At 40.0% G+C, this 23,702-nt stretch overlaps 1 protein-coding gene across 7 annotated transcripts in view; it reads right to left on the reverse strand.

Annotated features, from left to right (window-relative positions):
* Positions 1-1,319: 1,319 nt before the first annotated feature.
* The window catches only part of ZNF131 (zinc finger protein 131), a 29,110-nt gene continuing 6,727 nt past the window's right edge, over positions 1,320-23,702 (reverse strand). For 4 of the 7 annotated variants that reach the window (XM_027606235.1, XM_027606236.1, XM_027606238.1 and 1 more), the window contains 4 exons: positions 22,111-22,255; positions 10,046-10,731; positions 3,843-3,973; positions 1,321-3,189 (listed from right to left, as the gene is read on the reverse strand). In XM_027606235.1, coding sequence (XP_027462036.1) covers positions 2,512-3,189; positions 3,843-3,973; positions 10,046-10,731; positions 22,111-22,255 — 1,640 coding nt within the window. In that variant the 3' untranslated portion in view covers positions 1,321-2,511. Of the gene's footprint in view, positions 3,190-3,842; positions 3,974-10,045; positions 10,732-13,050; positions 13,201-22,110; positions 22,256-23,702 lie in introns of those variants that run through there. The other 3 variants (XM_027606242.1, XM_027606240.1, XM_027606237.1) reach the window with 3 other exon arrangements.

Raw genomic sequence — 23,702 nt, forward strand, 5'->3', positions numbered from 1 at the left:
ATCCTGGATACCTCATTTTTGGCTGTTGTCTTGTACCGATCACTTAACTTATAGAGACTATGCTAACACTGGCTGGTGTCAGAAGTGACTTGTTGGACACCCAGGTGGTGTTGGAGAGTACCGCTGTTTGTTAGAACAGTGGAGTAGGGGAGACAGAAGAGGCTCTCCTATCACTCTGCAGTGCACTTGGGATTCCTGTGATAACCAGTGTCTGGCACTCTAAGGCCCAGCTGTCACTGTAGACCTAAAAACCCCATTGGAGTAAAATGGGAGGAATAACATATTCAGTTCAGTACTTAAATATACATCATGGTTTTTCATAGTTGTTTTTACTATATGTAGTATGTTTTGCCAAGTGCTCATCAACATAACGTTTATCACCAGTGGGAAGCTTTCCTCTCCTGCAATCAAATTTACTGGCATTCAGGGTACCCTGATACAGCCCTTGTACCTTTTGGGGAAGTAAAATAAACTCTACCTGCCCCTCAAACCTGTTTTGAAAGGCCTTGCCAAATCTGAAAACTCAAGTGTTAATTTTAACACCTCCTTGTGCCTTTGTCCCTGATCTCTACCTTGTGTCAGAGTTCTTGAAAGGTTATGTTTAAAAATAAACCTCGCTTCATACCTTGGCTTAAAGGGCACATCATGAGCTATTTTCAGCATTCAAAATTCACTAGATACTAACTAGTTATTTACATACTTGAAACCACTGTCAGGGATTTTTTTTTTCTTTTTAAACTACAGCTAACTCAGGAACATGGACATCTTATGGCAAACTGAAAATTCCATGTAATATAATTTAACTCTATCATCAGTATTCTCTGACTCCAAAGGGGGGAAAATATATCTATGTCTATAAAAGCTTTGTAGTAAGTACCCAATGGCCAAGCAGAACATACAACTGCATACAATTTTTTGATCTTAAAAACTCAACTTCTTATTCCTGTTATCTCTAAATCCATGACCTCTCCAGTTGTGGGGAGCCATTCTCGTTCGAACAGTTCATAAACAGTTAATATTAGGATTACCAAATGAGGATAAGCTGAAGTGATCTTTTAAATTTAACATACTAGTAGTAAGTGGAGAAAGTGTATTAAAAATAGGCTCTATTTTAAAAATTCCATTGGCTTTTCTGCCCTACCATGGAAGAACAGCAAATGCCAACCTCTGCCTCCTTCCATTCTTTGGAACTGATTTTTGGGGATTAGAGGTGCATACTGAAAACTGTAGATCTTAATTCATGTATCAGTCATGTTAATACAAGGTCTCCGAACACAAACCAACTTCTACACTAGTAATCAAAAAGAAAAAAAAAAAAGAGTCATGAACACATGATTTTAAACTTTACTTTAAAAATGTAAGTATCTCCCAATATTTAACAGGTAAAGAAAATAGCATATTGGTTTATTTTATGTGGTTGTTATATTTTATTTTCCAAGTAATACTGATTAAAAATATTTACACACCTACTTTAAAGTCCACAGTTTAGCACTCTTATTTGTATGGCTTTAAAAGTTATAGCACAAGATCTTTACATTAAGGATCGGGGGAAAAAGATTCATTCAAAACAAAGCCTGATATATTATATACATGTTTTTCTCTGTACTTTATTTTAAATACATTAATTTTTAAATGATGCTCATCTTTTTTTCATCTGGTGGTAAAATACTAGTGCAACCTTTCATTTAAAAAAAAAAGTTTACCACAGATATAAATGAATTTTCCCAATTGGAAATGGCCCTTCAGTTGCCATTAAATGAAATTTCTCAACCTAAGTTACCAAGAAAAAGAATTGGTAGTTGCCATTATAAGCAAAAACATAAAATACTATAGCATCACCTACATTGCTCCATACAACACAAATTTTGAAAGAACCAGAGACACTTTAAAGAAGTTTAGTTGGTTTTGAAAAGGCACATGGGTGTGGGGTTTTTTTTTTTTTACATTCTAGAAATTTTGCCACCACCACTGTTTCTGTTGCAGAGATGACATCTGTGACTATCAGTATAGACAAGGTTGTTCAAACTAAAGAAAGCCAGAAGCCAAAATTTACTGCACAGTAACAATGTACTTTTCTTCATGCAGCCTTGTGTTTCCTATATATTCAATTTTCTAACATGCATTAGAATACATTGTTTGTATTCTAATGATTTTATGTTTGATTTTACAACATGGAAAGAATCTGAGAAAGGACATGACCTGGGAAAGAGAGAAGGGAGAACCCTTATCACAATGAAAATAGATACATTCGTACCCAACTATATAATAAGAATATAATCCATTTAAGTTTCCAGAAATAATACTTCTCAAAAGCTTCCCATCCACTTATGGGAAAGATCCCTCCTCTGTGGCATTAAGTGGGGGGAAATCAGTTTGTTTCAACAGAAACAGTTCACAACAGTAAAGACTTTAACTTTGGTCCACTTGTCTGTTAGCCTAAGGACAGTCACACTGCCCATCAGCAGTTCAAAAATCCAACACATAAATTTAAAAATATATTCATTTGTTATTTCATTCTAAAACAGGCATAGGTGTTCTGTTCTCATTCCCTGCTTGGGAATCCACTGTTGATTTGGTCTCTAAACCATCAGCATCTTGGTGATCTTCCCTGGCAGCCTCAGCAGCATCTGCTTGGGGAGGCTCTCTCTCCTCCTGGTTCATGATTTCAGGGGTCACTTGTTCCAAGTCGGCTTCTAGAAGTTCAGTCTGTACTTCCACTGGCATCTGATTTACCCGTTCGACATGCAGCTCCTCCACGTGTACTTCAGTACCTTCTTCAGTCTGAATTCGACCCACTTCTAGATAACTCACCTGGACCTGCTCTGGAAGCTCACTCATATGTGAATCATGCACTTGGCTGTCCTGGAGCAGATCTGGATGGACCTGTTCCACAGTCACTTGTGCTGAATCCACCTGAACCTGAAGCAATGGTAACACATGCACCTTCCCAACTTGTTCTATAATAGTCATTGATGTCACAGGTTCGGTCTGCACACGTGTTTCTACTGAAAGAACTTCTTCGGTTACTAGACGCTCTGAAATATTGTGAGTATCACTGAGATGCCTCCTTAATTCATTTCCTTGCATAAACCACAAGTCACATAAAGTACAATGGTTGGGTTTATCTCCAGTGTGTATTACCAAATGATCTTTGAACTGGTCCCAGCTGTTAAACACACTGTTACAGACCTGAAATAACCAAACATATGGTTTTAACAATACTAATATTTAAACTGAAGAAAATACGAATGCATTTATTCTCTTTAAGGAAAAATTTGAAGTTTTCTGAAAAATGTATGATATTTATCATGTGGTCTAAGATTTCATAATTCTTTTATTTGATCTTTTAGCTGATGTAGCTAACAAATACATCCTGGAAAACATTTTAACACTGCCTTCATTGTTTAAATGTCATATAAATTCGAAGAATATAAAGTACCAATATTATAATTTCTCCCACAGTACCATTACCATTTAGAACAATTACATTATTTGGGTTATATACACACTAATCATGGAAGAAGAGCTGATCACAGCTAGTCAGCCAGCCCCTCACTGCCTCACTCCCAAATTCTAGTAATTGCTCAGTGGTTAAGAATAACCAGTTTCAGATTATCTATTATTTAGGACATAATTTTATTGAAATTGGTGTCATCTAGGGTTGAGTAAAAAAACACCCTATTCTAATCTTCCTTCTAAAATCAAGACAGTGATGTTCTTTACTCTTATTCTTTCCAAACTATCAGCTCTATACTTTCACTCTATACTCTGCTACCCTTCACTTTTAATGATTTCCAACACAGACCACTCCTTTGCTAAGGACAGAATACACCCACACATACCTGACATTCATAAAGCTTCTTTCTTCCCTTTTTTGCCCCTATTCCAGTTTGGCACGCAGTCAGGTGACATTTGAGGGTGCTATTTCTAGCAAATCGTTCATGACAATTTGGACATTCAAAAGGTTTTTCACCTATTACAACAGAAAAAAATTACATTGACAAATCAAGAAAAACAGAAAAAGCAAATAAAGTTTTTTTCTTTTTGGTTAATGCTAATAGCACCTTCTTGAAAGGAAGATCTGAATTTATAATTCAGATGTTTCTACCACATCCAAAAGACTCTCCTAGAGGTGGAAAAATAAGTTTTCAGTAATTATTATAATTGTATTCGTGCTTTGAGGAAGAAATAAAATTTGGATCTGCGTTCTGTTTCATGTTTTCGCTATTCTTAAAAAGTTGTTTATTTTCCCTTAGGTGAAAATCAAGATCAATCTCTATTTTGGGGAAATGCATCCAGAAGCATTTTTTGAGCACTTACTATGTGCCAGACCATGTGCTAGGTGATGATGATAAATAAACTGTCCTTTTTAAAAACTCTATCACAGGCCAGAGTATTTTACAAAGGTGAAATACACAGAAATGAGCACCTGCAATGTACCGCAGAAGGCCTGTTTCAGAAAAGAGGGCAATGGAAAATGTACTCCAGCAGCACAGGAGGAGAGTATTCTGCCTGGAATGGAGTAAGAGAAGGAAAGAGGGAAGTTTATTCTAAGCAGAGGCACAGAAGTATAAAACAACATGGTGGGTGAGGAGTAAGGAGGGAAGGTATCAGTAATGACTCCCAGGTCTCTGGCTTAGAATACCAACCAGAATAAAGAACACAGAAATCCAAGTAGGTTTGGAGTGGAAAGTGTGTTAGGAAAGATAATAAATTTAGTTATGTATCTGCTGATTTGAAGGTACTCAAAGAGGAAAAGTCTGGCAAACAGCTATATGGACTAATCTGAAGCCAAATAGAGGGTGGACTGATACACAGATTAGGAGTTACTTTAGGTGGTAATAAAAACCTCTGATGTGGTTAAAACTCTAAGTACGTTATGTGAAAACAGAATAAAGGACAGAACTCAACGAAACACCAAGTAAAAACACCAGGTAAACGAGGCAGCAAAGACGAAAATCAAGAAATTTCAGGAAGATGAGGGCAGTGAACATTGCCAAACTGAACAGAGATGTCAGGTAGGACAACAACATGAGACTGTACCAATTCTAGCGAGAACAGTGTGAGTGATATGGTGGTGGGGTTAGAAGCCAGACTATGGTGGGATGAGAGGCAAGTCAAAGAAAACAGTACAGAAATTCTTCCAAAAAGGCATGGAAGTGAAGAGGATGGAGAGTTTTGACAGATGATACATACGTCATCTGCTGGGGTGGGGTGCGGGCAGGGTCTTGAGTATTGGACTGAAGGTCTAGAATAGCAATTTTGGCAAAGAAAGATATAAATCAGACACCAAAAGGCCTAATGTAAGGTCTGATATGATTTTTTTCCCCAAAAGTCCTCAGCAGGGAGTAGAGAGAGGCAAATGACTGCAATAATTCCAGGATTTTTTAAAGGGTATTTTTAGAGCAAGTGGGCTCAAAAGCCAAGGGAATATGCTTAGCATGCAAAAAAAAATTGATTCAAGCTGTATACAAGGAAGACAAAGTAAGATAGAGAAGTCAGAAATGGGGCAATAAGCTAGGTGGAGAGGGATGGAAGCACTAGCAGGCTAACTGAGGTAGAGTCAGAGTAAGGGAAGGAGAGGGAGGATTCAAGGGAGAGCATGATGCTTGCAGAGAACAGGCCCCAGTGATGAGGTCCTAGTTGTGACCCCCACACTAGTTAAGTAACTTTGAGTTGTGTTTTTTTTTTTAATTTTATTTATTTATTTGTCAGAGAGAGTACACACACAGCAGAGGGAGCGGCTGGCAGAGGGAGAAGCAGGCTCCCCACCGAGCAAGGAGCACAATGGGGGACTCGATCCCAGGACCCTGGGATCATGAACTGAGCCAAAGGCAGACGCTCAACCGACTGAGCCACCCAGGCATCCCTGCATTTTTTTCCCTGACAAAAAAAATATTTATTTTTTGTATAATGTTCATGAGATGAAAAAATTAGACCTTATGATCTAGAATTACTGTTGGTACAGAAACTCCTTTTCAACTCAAATATTGGGAGATACTGCTAAATAAAAAAAGTTTTGTGGTTTTAGTAGTGCATAATTTTTTCACTATAAATTGGTATAGCTTCTTTAAATGGTAATTTCATGACATATACCAAGATTTAAAATGTACATATTCTTTGACTTGGCAATTCTGCTCTTGAACACATACACAAAGATATATGCACGAGTATGCTTATTCCAGCATAGTCTGGATAGCAAAAGACTAGCAACAAACTAAATGTGTATCAATATAGATAAATTATGGGGGCGCCTAGGTGGCTCAGATGGTTAAGCATCTGCCTTCAGCTCAGGTCATGATCCCAGGGTCCTGAGATCGAGCCCACATCAGGCTCCTGGCTCGGCGGGGAGCCTGCTTCTCCCTCTTCCTCTGCCTCTCTCCCTGCTCATGCTCTATCTCTGTGTCTCAAATGAATAAATAAAATCTTAAAAAATACACACACACACACACACACGTAAATTATGGCATACCCATACACCGAAACACCATGCAGCCACGGGGGAGGGGGGGAAATATAGATTCCTGAATTTTCACATATTTAAAGAGTTTAAGAGAAATGGCATGACATTGTACTGCATGCCTCCATTGTTTTTTCCCCCAAAAAACTGTGCGTCCATCTGTGGTGACTCAAAAATGCAAAGAACAGATAGGGAAGGATAAATAAGAAAATGATGGCAGTAGTTGCTTCTGGAGAGATCTACTAATCTCTCTCTACTGATCATTGTATGTCATTTCAGCTTTTATGTCATTTGAGTTTTACTATTTAAAAAATTAGCTAAGTCCAATAAAATCTAGAAATAGCAACAGATTAATTCTACTTTAGATGTGTAGACAGCACAGTCTTGAAAGTACTTTTACTGTTTTCTCTTAATTGTCACAACCCTGTAAAGTAGGTTATTATTACCCATATTTACACAGACGAGGAAAGAGGCCCAAAGATAAAGTGACCAGTCAAGTTCATCATACTGGCAAATGTCGGAACTGGAGCTGGAATCTAATTCTGATTTCCAGACCCACATTCTTTCTATAGTTCCATACCTCCTCTCTGGGAAACAGGTAACATTTGAAGACATGGTTAAAGATCACTTTTAGGTCTGTCTCATACTAGGTGTCCCATAGGTAAATCTGTCAATATGTCTGGTATCTCCTCCCACCCCTAAAGTGCTTACCCTTCTATATTTTTCTAAGCTAATAAACCTCCAATCCTGTAGGCACCCAAGCCAGAAAGCTGAGATTTACTCCCATATTTCACTGGTCACCAAATCCTGATGATTCTACCTACTTTATTCACATCTCTAACCCTCTCCCACTATCACTGCCTTTACTCAACTCTTCATTCTTGCTTAGACTGTTCCAACAGCTTCCTAATTAGACTTCGGAGGTTTCACCCCACTCCAATCTATCCTGCCAGTCATCCCTCTAAAACATAAATCTGATCCTGGTTTAAACATCTTTAAATGACTCAGTCTTTCAAGATAAAATCCAAATTCATGTGTGACATTTATGAAAATAACTACGTGATCTTGGCTTCATCTTCCATCACTTTCTCTCCCTTGCCCTTGTCCATGATGCCTAAGTGCGTGCCACTTGGTAGCCTTTCTAACTCTTCCAGCTACATCTCCTGTCATTCCTCTACTTGGACCCAATCCTCCAGCCATAGTAACCTACCAGCAGTGCTCCAAACATGTGTCTATCTCTCTTTCCTCTATGCCTGTGCATGCTTCATTTCTTGTACCTGGAATGCCCATGTCCTGGCTAACTCCTTTTCCTTTGGGAGTCATATAGGGTGAATGCTCCAGGAAACCATCCCTGTCTCTTCCATCATAAATAAGCAGCCCAGGCAGGCATTCGCATAAGACCGTGTGCTGACATCTACCAGCCCTTAGCCCATCACATGTGACTGTGCCTGCTTGTCTCCCCCAACACAAGGGTAAGCTCCTTGAAGGCAGGGACTCTTAACATTTATCTCCATGACCCAGCAGGTTGGCATGACTATTTTCCAAATGGAAACAAAATAATTCAGAGGACAACAACCAAATTTTGCAAATCAAGCCACAGACTATAGTGCCTGTTTTAAGAACACTGAAGAAACCAAACCGCTAAACTAATAAAAGTATGCAAAATATGAAACTGAGGGGGATTTATGTATATTTTGAGAATAGGAAACAGGAACGGGATTGTTTCCTTATGTTTACATTGAGTTTGTTATAAACAAGAAATGATTCATTCTTTATTAACATAAGCACAATTTAAAACTATTTACTTATGTTCCTCTTGAATTCACCAAGTCACTTATCACATCTGCAACTATCTTGTTACTAATTACTAGTACGGTTAATTGAAGTTAAATGCCAACAAAAGTTCAGCTTGCTTTATGTGTTAAACTGTTTCTCCAATGGACATCTAGTTCTATAACTTGTAGCAACTGCTTAATTATCTCACGTAATTATAAAGACATACAACATAATATACTTTAGCTCTATATTCTGCTGTTTAATCCAAAATACAATAGGATGTGGAAAGCACATTTTAAAACTTCTAAAATAGTCTGTGTTGCCTGTTTTTTAACAGTAAGTCACCAGGTAATGTAAAAAAAAAAAGAGAGAGAGAGACAATTGCTTCTACTTTTACATTACTAGAAGACAGAAGTGACTGATTATCTGTCGGGACACTGGAAACCCTTATCAAAGCATACTAGTTACCAAGTAATATTTATTTACTAATTTAATGTGCTGCTGATATAGCAAGTGTTTTGCAAAACTAATCTACATTAAAACATGAATATTTAAGGACCAAAAACTATTACTATAGGCAGTTTCTAAATATACAATAGGTATATTCCTATATGTTTGAAAATCAGAAAGCATTTTCCTAAAAGATTTCATAAATGCCTATTAGTTACCCAAACTAGTACCCTAAAGCTTTTTAAAACCATATGGAGACTTAAGTATGAGATTCTTTCTCATGTAACCACTAAATATTGATACCAAGCATTTATTCAGTCCCTGAGTATTGATACCAAGCATTTAAAAGTGAGGGAGACCCCCATTTATCTGAATCTACCCATTTCCTCAATTTCAAGCAGTATGCAGCGAGCAGCTCAGGACAGCAAAGGATCTATGAAAAAATTTCTTAGAAATTCTCCAAACTCCAGCAAAGACTCCAAATAGTATGGAATACCTATGTTGTATTCACTGTATTAAACAGTTTAAACAGCTTTAGTCACCACACAGAACTTGGGAACAAGGGTCCAGAGTCTGACACTTAGCACACCATATCCACTGCTCTCCCCACACACAAGATTCAAGTCATAGCTGGTAACTCCTGTGTGTGACACAGGAGACTTAGCAAAGAATGCTTGGGAAGTGGAAAGACAGAGAATCTGACAGGGGAAAAACAGGCATAGGGGATGGATGCAGGACTCTAAGGACCAGAGGCCCGAAGTGAGACTCCCAGGGATGGCTCCTGAATGCCTGAGAGGGACTCCCAGGAGGAGGGCAGTAAAAGACTTTAGCTTTCTCATCTCCTGGCTGTCCATCAGTCCTGACACTGTGTGCTCTTGAAGAGGTGTGGGAAGATGAACATATACTGCCTACCTAGCTACCAGATTAAAACAGGTGACCAAATGTACGCAAAGGTATAAACACGCCAGGGATTGTTCATAAATGTACACATCTGTGTAATGTATAAACGAGAGACAGGAAATGTAAAAATAGTAACAGTGAAGTTTCTCTTTAATTAGGATTTCATAATTTATGATCCTTAGTAAATAATCACAAACTCTGTTTTGTATATGTCTTTTAAAAACACAAAAATTGTAAGGTGTAAGAGTAACAACTACTTTCAAAACTGATATGATTTTACTTTTAAAGTATCAATATTTCAATAAACTAGTATCATGAGAACAATGTGAGCTCAGCCTGCATATTAGAAAATACAGGAGGATGGCTTCTGTGGTAACTCATTTAAAGAAAGGATTAGACACTCAGACTTGCAGTGAATGTGGAAAAATATACTTTTAACATAAAAGATTTGCTAATTACCTGTATGTTTTCGAAGATGCTCTTTAAAATGTCCAAAGTGGTCAAACTGTTTCTCACAGTATTGACATATGTGAATTTTTTTCCCAGTTCTTTGCTTCTTACTGACTCCACCTTCTTCGAGGTGGTAACAGTTGAGGTGCTGTTTCCATGCGCTCTCCCGAAGATACCTTTTATTGCATATTTCACACTTGAAACTCTCAGTGGAGTGTGATTTCATGTGTTCCTTAAAATGGTAAAACAATTTAAATGAACGGTTACATTTCTCACAATGGAACAAGTCCTTCACATGTGACAGCTGAAGTTCCACAATTTCAATACCTTCTACCTGTTTGCTTGTGTGGTCAGATGCACAACCATCTTCTTCTTTTATCTGCCCTTTTCTATCACCTTGACGGTACTTGCTGGTAATATCTGCCAACAGTGCCAGGGCGGATTCATCAGAGGAACCTGTGCTTTGAATGTACTTTATGGACTGCTTGGCAGAAGCCACTTCCTCCAACGTTTCGATGCCTTCATCTTCCACTTCAATTGTGCCTTCGGCGATCTCCACCTCAATTTCAACAGGTTCTGATTCTGCAGAGGGCAATGACTCAGTGATAACATTTGAAGTTTCTGCAATCTTTCTTTTTTTTGCCTCACTTTTTCCTGTGGTATTTTCCTCTAGTGGAGCTGAGTTTTCTTTGTTCCTGAAATACATAATGTATGGATTTAAAAATCGATAAAGCCAATGGAAATCCTTCTGGGAAGAAATTGGTAAGTTCATAGTAAAATTTATATGGAAAAGCAAAAACCAAGATCGGAAGACTTATACTACCTGATTTCCAAGACTTACTGTAAAGCTGTACTGGTGACAGACATGAAGATTAATGGAACAGAGTAAAGTCCAGAAATAGACCCACTTTTTCAACTGATTTTTGAAAAAAAGGTTCCAAGATAATTTAATGGAGGAAAGAACTTTTAAGAATGGTGCTGGAACAAGTGGTCTTTATATGGAGAAAATAAACCTCAACCACCACTCTTCAATCATACACTCAAAAATTATTTCAAAATGGACCACAAACTTTAACATAAGAACTAAAACTAACTTCAAGAAAAAGGTAGGAGAAAATCTTTGCAAAATTGGGGTACTGAAAGATTTCTTAAATAGCATGCAAAAAGAAGAAAACTTAATAGCAAAAATTGATAGATTTCATCAAAATGAAAAACTTGTGCCCTTTGAAATAGTTAACAAAAAAGGCAAGCCACAAACAAAAGAGAACAAAAAGGCAAGCCACAGACCAGGACAAAACACGTGCACAAATATACCTGCCAAAGCTCCATATAGACAGTATAAAACATTTTCTCATAATCCAATACCCTCAATAAGAGAAGACAACTATTGGGAGACAATTATCCATGAGTCTCATGTTTCTGCACATCTCCTGTCCTGACAGCTTTTCTTCTGGACTCTCTTCAAGGCTATCTGCAGTACAGCCAGCAATCTGGAAAGACAGAGTATGGCTCCCTCTGGAGCGATGGTTGGGCAGGTCTGCTTCCAGCCTATTCCCTAAGATGTGGGCTTCCTAATAAGCTGGAGATGCTTCAGCTGTGATGTAAACCAACTAGATGCACAGCATTCACCTGGGCCACTCTATGTCACCCCTTTGGGGGAGAAGGGAAAACGCACAAATATAAAACTCATGCTGCTTGCTGTGCAAAAAGTAAACTCTTTCTGACTTAACAGTCTCATATCTTCTATCAGCATCCATGAAACTATGCAGGATAACTTGCTGGCTTGCAAATAGGGTAAAATCTCAGATCCGTCACACTTCTTGCCAGGTTTTGGCAACAAGGAAAGGATGCCAAAAAAAGACAAGGTTTTCTGGAACACAAAGGATGAGGCCCCAAGGAGCAAATAATGGGATGTGAGGAAGTCCACTGGAGCTGGCAGCAAAAATGCTGACCAAACTGTAGGGTCACCTGGGCAATGCATGGTCTTCCATTTAATTGCCTACTATATGAGTTAAGTTGTGTCCCTCAAAGATATGTTGAAGTCCTAACCCCTGATACCTGTGAATGTAACCTTATTTGGAAATCAGTCTTCAAAGATGTAACCAAGTTAAAATGAGGTCATTAGAGTGGACCCTACTCTAATACAACTCTGTCTTTATAAGGAGAAGTACATTTGGACACGTGCACACATGAGACAGAAGACAGCAACACGAATGAAGAGGGAGGCAAAAATTGGAGTCATGCTGCCACAAGCCAAGGAACCCCTGGGGCTGGCAGAAGCTAGAAGACGCAAGGGAAGGATCCTCCCCTAGAGCCTTTTGGCCCAGCCAACACTGTAATTTAGGATTTCCAGCTTACAGAACTGTGAGACAATAAATTTCAGTTGGACCCAGTTTGTGGTACTTTGTTATGGCAGCCTCAGAAAACTGAAACACCTATAATGAGGAAAAAGTGGGAAGTTGCAGGATGTGTACTGGGCAGTAAGTTCAAGGACAGCTGCTAGAATGGTTTCCTGGTGTTGCAAATTCTCCCAGGGTTGGGGGAGGACTTCCCTGCCAACCTGGTGGTCAGCCTTAAGTTTAACTCATCAAAACAACAAAGATTCACGGTGCGGACAGGGGTAGACAGATGGTCTTGCCCCATTACAGACAAGTTACCTAAACCAAGGGTGACAGGAGGGTAATGTGCAACTGCTACTAACAGAAATGAGTCATTAGAACTTTGGCTAGTCCATGTGAAAGATGAGGGTGGCTCAGTCTGTTAAGCATCTGCCTTTGGCTCAGATCATGATCCCAGGGTTCTGGGATTGAGCCCCGCATCGGGCTCTCTGCTCAGCGGGGAGCCTGTTTCTCCCTCTCCCTGCCGCTCCCCCCGTTTGTGCTGTCAAATAAATAAAATCTTTAAAAAAAAAAAAGAAAAGAAAGACGAGGGGGCAACATGATGCTCATCAAGAAGAATGGCAACACCTGGGCCATCACAGGGCTCAGCCTCTCCTGCAGTGTTGTCTTGTCTACCTTAGATCCATGTGGAGAGGACTGTAAAAGGTCTCAGGGTTTTTTTTTCTGCAGTATGTCCTGGCTGCCATAAGGATGCTATGGCGCTCTTGGGGCTGACTAGTAAATCTTCCCGCCAATTGGGTTTATAATGCTGACGAAGATGAGTCACTAGAGAATGACAAAAGAATCCAAAACAATGTAAATTCTTATGGTCAGGCCTCCTGAAAATCCCAACTTTTATGTTAAATCAGGTAAAAACATAAGAGTTGTTATCATGACAACAGGGCAGCAAATGTCCAGGATTAATGTATACCCTTTTTTACAAAGCCACCAATGTGCAAGTCATCTGAGTCAGCCAAAAGGCATATAAATCTTATGGCCCTGGGGTCCCTGAGAGGCTTAGTGGGTTAAGCATCCAACTCTTGGATTTCCACTCAGGTTATCATCTCAGGGTCCTGAGATCAAGCCCCATGTTGGGACCTGCGCTCAGCAGGGACTCTGCTCAAGATTCTCTCCCTCTCCCTCTGCCCCTCCCCTTGCTTGTGTGCTTGCCCTCCTTCTCTTAAATAAAAATAAATAAATAATAGATAGATAATAAATAAATCTTTAAAAAAACTTAGAGCCCCAATTGAAAAGCAATGTGGACAAGGCAGCTGAATCAAGGGGTCCCCAAAACGGAAATAAATGGTGTCAGTAATGATGACCTTGCTGGCTGATAGAGGGCTTTTGATGGGCTGAAAACACTTGAGATATGTTTAGTTAAGCCACACGCAGCTTTCATCTGCTTGAAACCAAAAGTAAATATGCCTTGCTCACTGGCATGGTGTCACTTTCTCCCTCCATATCTTTTCCTCTTCTACTTTCCTTCCCCCCATACCTGCTTGGAGGAAGATAACCAGGGGTGGAGCCAAGGCCTCCCTGTCCCCAAGGGTATAGTGAAGACACCACATACCCATCCAAGGATGTGGAGGGAAACTCAGGATTGGGAACAACTCAAACTTTCATGGCTCTGTTAGATTCAGGTGTCCAACTCACCATCCTACCATGGGCAGAGGAGGCACTTACATTCAACTAATGGGGTTTGGGCAAGGTTCACAGCAGGAAAGGGAGGCTGTCTTAACCCTGTGGGTGGAGCTGATTCTACATACTATTGTTGCTTTGACATCTGAATGTAGAGCAGGAACTGGTATGGATTTACACTGCCCTATTCTATAAATATCAGATATGGATTGTCCCAAATGGGAAGAGCTACTGGAAGAAACCCCCTGACAGATGCCACCAGCAGCTGGTCAGGGTTTAGCATGAGTGTCTCTAACTCGTGATGTCTAAAGTTTACACAATCTTGATGTCCTGTTGACTGGAAAGCTAGAAGTCTGTCTCAAAGGCCCTGACCTCAATGTTAGCACATCTCCAGGACGAGGTGTTGATGAACCCTCAACAAAATTCAGAGGCCTGCTCAACAAGTGAAGTTTCTTGGGACTAAGTACGGTGGATTCACAACACTCAGTCCCTCCGGCAGTAAACGAAAAACTATGTTTCTTTACCTCCTCCCTCTCCCTAATGAAAATGAGGTCGGCACCTTATTGAACCTTTTTGGGTACTGGAAACAGCATGTACCTCACTTGGGCATTCTACTTTCTTCTTTACATCAGCTAATCTGAAAATCAGGATCTTTTAAGTGCAGCTCCAACCAAAAAGTTGCACTGGAAGTTGCCCATCAAGCTGTGGCACATTCTCTATTTTGGGGGCCCTACAACTCTTAATGGCCCCTTCAAACTAGAAGTCTTTGAGACTGATGCTTTTGCAGATTAAAGCTTGTGACAAAAGGAGTCAGGCTCCACCCACAAGGTATACCTTGGGTTTTGTACCTGTCAATTCCCTGACACATCTAGAAGGTACACTCCCTTTGAAAAGAAAGGATTAGCTCACTGTTGGGCTGTTAAAACTGATGCCTGATCCATTGAGGTTTTGAGGCTCTCTAGCCTGATACTGCCATTTGGGAGTGCATCAGCCAAGACTTCACAACCAGCAAGGTAAAACATGCCCACCAAGTCTCACTTCTCAAATAGAAATAAGACACTCAAGGAGCACGTGGGTGGCTCAGTCGGGTGAAGGTCTGACTCTTGGTTTCGGCACAGGTCATGATCTCACGGTCGTGGGATGGAGCCCCGAGTCAGGCTCCGTGCTCAGCAGGGAGTCTCCTTAAGATTCTCTCTCCTTCTCCCTCTGCCCCTTCCCCCACTCCCTCGCTCGCTCTAAAATAAATCAATCTTAAAAAAAAAAAAAAAGACACTCAAGAAAGCAGCTGACCTCTTGGCTTTACATGAAAAAAATGGTAGCTCCCCCAACTCTGTTCCCCAAAGAAAGCCACTAGATCAATGAATGAGGTCTTTGATTCACTGATGGTTTGGCTAAACTCAAGACTGATGTTGTTCACTGGGCTGCTGCAAATGCTCAGCTTTAGCATCAACTATGCAAAACCAAAAGTGGATGTGGTCCCTTGTGCTCAGAGGGCAGAACTCAAAAGCTTTCTTCACAGCCCTGGATGACATTCTCCACAATGAACCATATATTTTATTGACTCCTGGGCTGCTGCCAATGACCCAGCTGTTTGGAAGAGCTGGAAATCTTGGCAGATTAAAGACATCTATCCTCAGGACCACAACTGTAGAAACAAATAGCAGTTGCTGATCAAACTATTTGGATCACTGATTCAGATGCCCATGGTTAGGGCCTGTTCTCTAATGATACTAACCAGAATGAAGCTGCTGATTAAGCCTGCATTGCCTAGACTTTCATCACTGACCCCCTAGATCCAGTGTTATTCTGAACATGCTGACATATCCACCATCACAGACAACATAAAGTAAAGGACCTTATGCTTCTGATATACAAGTTGCCACTGGATGCCAGACATGTGACACCCGCCAAAAGCTGGCCTATTTGTCTCGTGGTGAAGGCGGCTACACTGCGCAGAGCATTGTCTCTGACTGTTCCTAAAGACTGACTACACTGGACCTTTGACCCCATCCCAGGGCTATCCATACCGTCTCACCACTGCTGACACTTTTTAAGGATGCAGTGCTGCTGTTTCAGACTATCTGCTGGTTCTGGCCACACCACTGTGCCCTTGAGACGAATCTGTGTCATATGTTTAGCTGTCTGAATCATCTGCAGTCTGATCATTCTGTGCCTAAAGCTACTTGACAACTGGCTGACAGTCAAGGTATTGATGAACCCTGCAAGCTCCCTACCATGCACAGATATAGATAATGTAGAGCATTGCAAAAGCCTCCTTCAATACTGACTTAGGAAGATTTCTGACTCTACTTCCCTTATCTCCTCTTTGTCCAAAAATCTGAGTAAGGCAGTTTGGTCATCGAATTCAGCTGTCCCCAGAAAGGAACCATCTCTTCTCTGCTTCCTGGATAATGATCAAGACAAAATGAGTGGGAAGTTATAGAAATCAAACTGGAAAGTTTGAATTCTGCCCTAACCATTCTCAGACACAATCCTTCTCCTTCCCTTGCAATGGCAACCCTGGCACAGCCTGGTTGGTGTCTCTTCCAGGTGACAGCTCAGTCTAAAGTGGGCTTAGCAGATTCAAACTTAATTCCAGTTCAGTCATCTGGACTTTCTTATTGAACTGACATCATCTTAGATCCTAAAAATAATGACCACTTGGTTGAATAAACTGCGTGCCAGGTACACTTAAGAGTGGCCCTTGTGGGGCGCCTGGGTGGCTCATTCGGTTGAGTGTCTGACTCTTGGTTTTGGCTCAGGTCATGATCTCAGGGTCCTGAGATCCAGCACAGAGTCTGCTTATCCCTCTCCCTCCCGCTCAGCACCTCTCCCAGCTCACACTCGCTTGCTCTCTCTAAATAAATAAAAATCTTAAAAAAAAAAAAAAAGAGTGGCCCTTGTGAGTCAAAGTGGGAGATACAATGGGTCTCTTAAGTTTTATGAAAATGCCTTTGATTATATGGAGGTGAAGGGAGAGCAACAACCCTGACACATGAGAAAAAAATCTTAAGACTCCAGGAGGTATGGGGGAGGAAGGGATTAATGGTCTTTGTCCTTTAGAACTGCCCCGATAGCCTTCCTCTGTAGGAAAATGCTCTGATGCAGCTCTCCCCAACTGTTACAAGCAACTTTAAATCAACTGCTGGATCTGTCCTCCCCTGCCCAATGACTCTGACCATGATTTGATGATCATTTCCCTTAACTATACCAAGAAGTCTTTTGGAAACAGCAGGGGATGGCCAAGCTCCTACATGTTCCATATTTGCCCCACTACTGTTCCCAAAGCTGAGGCTCAGTTCATGAGGTGGATAATTACCACTCAACTGGCATTCAGGTGCACATGACAAACAGAATGGTTTGAGCTGACTGCCCTCAGACAATCCCTCCAAAAAACAAGGACCAGGTTCAATCAGGGAAAGGGGGAAGCCACATCTGAGACTTGTGCCCCTGAAGGATGAAGGTCCTACTCTAGGGCACAAACAATTGTAAACAACACTTTCTTTCCGACCCACCTATATGCCCCATGGACCATATGTCTTGTATGAGAGCCAGGTACTAACTTCCCTCCCTAAAAGTAGGCCAACTTGCACTTCGGGGGTGGGTAGAAGAAATCATCTAGTTTTTAAGGAAACACCACTAATAGATCAGTTTAGTTCTCAGATGACTAGAGTGATGATCCCTCCAAAATAAGGCAACTTTTGGGTACTTGGGGGAGTTTCCTAGAAGAATAACTGACTTATTACTTATGTGTGCTCCATGGGTAGTTTTCCCTACAATGGGAATCATCCAAATTAAAAAGGTGATACAAAATTTGTGCCTCACTTAAGCCTATGTGATCAATGATACCACTTGGGTCCTGGAAGTCATTCATGTCAGCCTCAAATCATTGGTTAGGGTTATTATGGATGATAGACTTGCCCTAGACTTCCTCCCAGTGGGCCAATGCAGAGGCTGTGCAAGTGCTAAAAGATCTTGCTATACTTGGATTAATGCTTAAGACTAAGTGGAAAAGTCAACACAGAGACTAAAGATAAAAGCTACCTGGCTTTCTAGGGATTTATTCAGTTGGTTGAGTTCAGGACCTTAGGGGAGTGAATGGATGGTTAAACTCAGCACTGCAGGGTGGCCACATCCTCCTGCTTCAAGTTCTGTTTATAGTTGCCTTAATTAAACCCAGTGTGGAAAAAAAACTGAATGGATTAGGACCCAGTCCCTATTGATCAGATTAATGAGAGTGCTCATAGAGTAGTATACTCGTGGAAAAATTTACCAGAAGCTAAAATAATGTAGAAACAAGGATACTGTTGGATGATAACTCTCCACGGATCCCTCATGTTTCTATAAGTCTTATAAACAAAGATACCTTTGTTCTGGATCTTTTCAAGGTTGTCTGCATAGCAAATAGCCTTAGAAGAGAAGCTTGTCTTATCAAGTGGAGGAGAGGTTCATTTATTACCCAGTATAATAAGGATAATGGCCCCTCCCAGCAGGTTTGCTTGCAGCTCATTATAAAAACACTTCAGTTTCCTCAAATGTAATGCAAACCACTGTGAGTACAGCACACACCTAAGGCCACTGTTGTCACCCCTAAGGGATTTGGGTGGGGGCTGAGGAGGGAAAGAAAAATTGATATGAGCATGGAGCCATGCTGCTCCTTATGCTGTGAGAGAAATGAAGTCCCCTCTCTCTGACTCAGGAGTCTCCTGTCTTCTGCCAGCATTCAAAAAAACTGGCAGGCCAACTTACAGCTTGCAGATAGGATAAAATCTCAGACCCTTCAGAGTTCTTGACAATAACCCAATTTAAAAATGGGCAAAAAATCTAGACACCTTGCCAAAGAAGATAAACATATGGCAAAAAAGCACATGAAATAATGCTCATCATTAGCTGTAAGGGAAATGCAAACTAAAACCACTATATACCTACTAACACAGCTAAAATGAAAAGGCCTGATCATACCAAGAATTAGCAAGGCTGTGGAGCAATGGGAACTCTCATACACTACAAGTTGGAATGTAAAATGGCACAACAATTTGGAAAACAGTTTAGCAGTTTCTTAAAAAAAATTAAACACACCTACTATACAACCCAGCTATTCCACTCCTAGGTATTTACTGAGAAATGAAAGAACAGCCACTTTATTCGTAATAGTTGGAAAACCATCAACAGGTGGTACAGCCATACAATGGAATACTACTTGGTAATAAAAGGGAACGAAATAGTAATACCCACAACAACAATGACAAATCTCTAAAACATAATGCTAAATGCAAAATGTCAAACACAAAAACTACACTGTAGGAGTCCATTTATATGACATCCTAAATAAAATACAACTATAGTGATAAAGATCAAATCAATGGATAACTGAGGCTGGGGATCAGGGTCGACTAATCATGAGAAAACTTAGGATGATGGAAATATTCCCTTATCTTGATTATGGTGGTGATTACACCACTGTATACAACTGCCAAAATTCAAACTCAATATTAATCTGGTGAATTGTTTTACATGTAAATTATACCTCAACAAGTTGGGAGAGGAAAAATCTGTAAGGCAACTGTTGCCTCCCATCAAACATCAAGAACCCTCTCCTACAGTTTCGAATAAACAGTAATGCAACTCCAGCAAAGCAAAATAAGGTCCTTATACTTTCCTCAGTGTCATTCAAAAAGTTGACACTATATTCCAAAAATACTTGCATACTGCGAATGTGAGAACAGGACCTAATTCACCTTCTGTATCTGCAAAACATTATATAATAATCTCAATACAGAATTGCCTTAACCAATTTAACCACAACTAAATTAATTTTTATTCCTAAATTGCATTATAAAGAGCCAATACATATAACATTGCTGTCTTCCTGTTTGTAAAGAACTCTTCAGAGTATAGTGCATGCCTAACTGGTTCAAGAAACAATTCAACATGTTACTCTAAAAAGCACTCACTTATGGTTGTAATTACTGTGTTATAATAATAAATCTTCTAAAAGGTTCTAAATAAATAGGCTTGGGAAAACAGCTGTGCCCAGTTGTTCTTACCTTCATCTCCCAATAACTATACACATGAACTCAATTCCTAACCCTCCCAAATCCAACCTAGAGTATTGTCAGAATAAGTTCCACTGTTCTGCCACCAAGAACTTTCCCCATAGTGATATACTACTCACTACTATGAGCAGCAAGGGGACCACACTGATAGAACATTTTTCCAGAAGGTTCTCATCCAGGATTTAACCACGAATCTGATGTTGTCCCATCCATACTGTATTCTCTTTACTTCCATTTTGAAAAGGTATGACATCATCAGATAATAACATAACCTCAACACACCTCGATTTTGTTGCCCATGTCTCAGCTCTCTCTACAGAAGAGTACTGATCTGGTCTTTATCAGCATGCACCCATCCATCCATTCACAAATGTGTACCACACACCTACTATGTGCCAGGCACTAGGCATTAGAGAATATGTACACATCAAGCTCTTGGTTTAATCCCGAATTCTGTCATCAAACTAATTAAAATGGAGAAATGGTACTTTTGGATGATTATAGTTCAATTATTTCTTAGAATTATTCTAAATTATATCTTCTGACTGAACCACACCAGTGACTTGGACTAAATTATGTTGCTCCATTTTTAATTGATTTTACCAAACTGCACTTTAGTGTTATAGCAATGACCTATACTAAGATCATGAATTGGGGCGCCTGGGTGGCTCAGTCGTTAAGCATCTGCCTTCGGCTCAGGTCATGATCCCAGGGTCCTGGGGTCGGGCTCCCTGCTCAGCAGGAAGCCTGTTTCTCCCTCTCCCACTCCCCCTGCTGTGTTCCCTCTCTCACTGTGTCTCTCTGTCAAATAAATAAAATCTTTAAAGAAAAAAAAAAGAAAAGAAACAGAGCCAGGAAATAATTTTAAGACCAGTTCACATTTAGAGTACTATATGCCAGACACCATGCTAAGCACTTTAGATGCATTAATTCATTCAACCCTCACAAGTAATCCTATGTAGAAAGTACCATTATCCCCATTTGATGGATGAGGAAGCCAAGCTGCTGACAGGTCGAGTAACTTCATAAAAGCCACACAGTGGTAGAGCTAGGATATCATCCAGGCAAACAGACTCCAGAGCTCTTGTTCTCAGTCACTATATTACAGTACCACTATTCTTTATGCAAGATGTTGGAAGTCTTTATTCGTTTTATCATTTAATGTTTTAATACTTTCTACGAGAAATTTTGTGTCTTAATACCAGGAATGGCTCCTAAGCAACTGGTTTGTTCTCATAACCATGAATAATGTAACTTAGGATTTTTCTTTCCTTTTTCTTTGCACTAGGTGCTTCAGAGTTCAGAGCTAGATTTAGCTCATCTAGCAAGTATACAGACTTAAATGGCATGCATACTGGCTACCATATTTCTAACTTCACTGATCATCGCCCCCATCTGGTCTATTAATCTTCATCCATTTCCTCACTTATTTTTAAACAGTACTAGGTTAATCTTGGTAAGCCAAACCCTTTTTAGAGTATGGCTTGGTGCAATTAACAACTCAAATCCAACAAAACAGTTTACAGGGACACAAACAACTCCTTTAAATGCTGCCTAGTCCTCCTTATTTTACTAGGTACAAAACATGCTACTTTAGTTATCCTTAGCAGTTTTTACGTAAGGACAAGAAATCAAGTGTGGGAGAAAGAGCAATCAGTATCCAGAATTTTATAGATCCTTAAATATTCTTACTTTTAAAATGACACTTCTTGGGCGCCTGGGTGGCTCAGTTGGTTAAGCGACTGCCTTCGGCTCAGGTCATGATCCTGGAGTCCTGGGATCGAGTCCCACATCGGGCTTCCTGCTCAGCAGGGAGTCTGCTTCTCCCTCTGACCCTCCCCCCTCTCATGCTCTCTATCTCATTCTCTCTCTACACTAAGAAATAAATAAAACCTTTAAAAAAAAAAAGTCAGTTCTTTATGGTATAACACATATAATAAAATCTTGACTAACAAGGTGTACATGACCGAATATAACTGTGTGTCACTAAGAAAGTAATTACCTGACTTCAAGGGCTTTGATAGCTTCTAGCATTTGTAGAAACTCTGCTGCTTTCCATACATCATTGGCTTCTTCTTCTCCTTGTATCATTAATTTTGCTGTATATGTGAACTCAATTAAATGACGGAAGGCCATTTTACTAACACCTGTAAAAAAAATATGTGCATTAGCATATATGCATGTTGATTCAAATCTTCTAACATTAGTAAAGAAAAAAAGCTCAGTGTTTGAAACCTGGTTAGTATCTGAATTTTGGAAAATTATTTCCTGGTGAAATTCTCATTAACAGTACAGTAAGACCGTACCAAGTTCCAGCAGTAACTACCAAACTATTTTAAGATCTTTCCCAAAAATTTCTAAGGCCTTTACGATGGTAAAACCTACCACTCAAATACATGAATGGGTTATTACAGGTCAGACATGCTACTTTCCTGCCAGGGATCTCTGCACCAACTCAGCTCCAAATCTTCAAGGGCTTTCCACAGCTCAGCAAATAAAATACCACTCTGCCTTTATTTCAAGGTACTTCACGTTATTTTTTCTATTTACCACTATTTTTCCCTTCCAAATTTTAAACTCTATAAATCCCATACTATATACTGATCTTCAAACCCTTCATTTCTAAAGCTTCCTTGCCTTTATTAATATTTACCCTCCTTCCTGAATGCTTAATCACTTTATCTCTGTACAAATCCTAGCACCCTTGAAGGCCCAATTCTAATGCCACATACTTAATGAAACTTTCTTTAATGCTCCTCCCCACCCCACCGGCTGAACTCTGTACTTGTTCTGACAATTACAACTCATGGGCATCTCTTGACTCTAAGCTACTTGAGGGAAATGATTTTTGTTTCTGTACACTCACCTCACAGTATCTAACACAATGCTCTCTAAGATGCAGATACACAAAATAGGAATGAGTAAGAGCTAAAGTCACTTTCAAAATTAAGCTTACACAATTCCAATTTTTCTTTACAAGTTTTATGTTTAAATTTTGGCCCAAAAGATACTCTATTTTTTTTGTGCTCTTCAATGCTATATATTATTATTTCAATCTGCTAATACAAGTCTACAAAAATCTACTGAAACAAAGAAAAACTAATTTATTTTTAAAAGATTTTTAAGTACTCTCTACACCCAACTTATTAGGGTTTGAACATACAACCCCAATTATCAAGTCACATGCTGCACCGACTGAGGCAGACAGGCACCCCAGAAGAAAACTATTTTTAACATAGAATTTTTACACTAAGGGGCGCCTGGGTGGCTCAGTCGTTAAGCGTCTGCCTTCGGCTCAGGTCACGATCCCGGGGTCCTGGGGTCGAGCCCCACATCGGGCTCCCTGCTCCGCGGGGAGCCTGCTTCTCCCTCTCCCACTCCCCCTGCTTGTGTTCCCTCACTCGCTGTGTCTCTCTGTCAAATAAATAAAATCTTTAAAAAAAAAAAAGAATTTTTACACTAAGAAATGCCCATGTCCAAACTGCACACAATATACACAACTGCAAATACAAAAATGCTTTTATGTTCTTCCTAGGCACTTTATACACCTGAATAAGCAAACTAAAAATAACTGGATTCTTTGAAGGTTACTTT

The sequence above is a fragment of the Zalophus californianus genome, chromosome 5 (assembly GCF_009762305.2).
Source record: "Zalophus californianus isolate mZalCal1 chromosome 5, mZalCal1.pri.v2, whole genome shotgun sequence".
Taxonomy (NCBI): Eukaryota; Metazoa; Chordata; class Mammalia; order Carnivora; family Otariidae; genus Zalophus; species Zalophus californianus.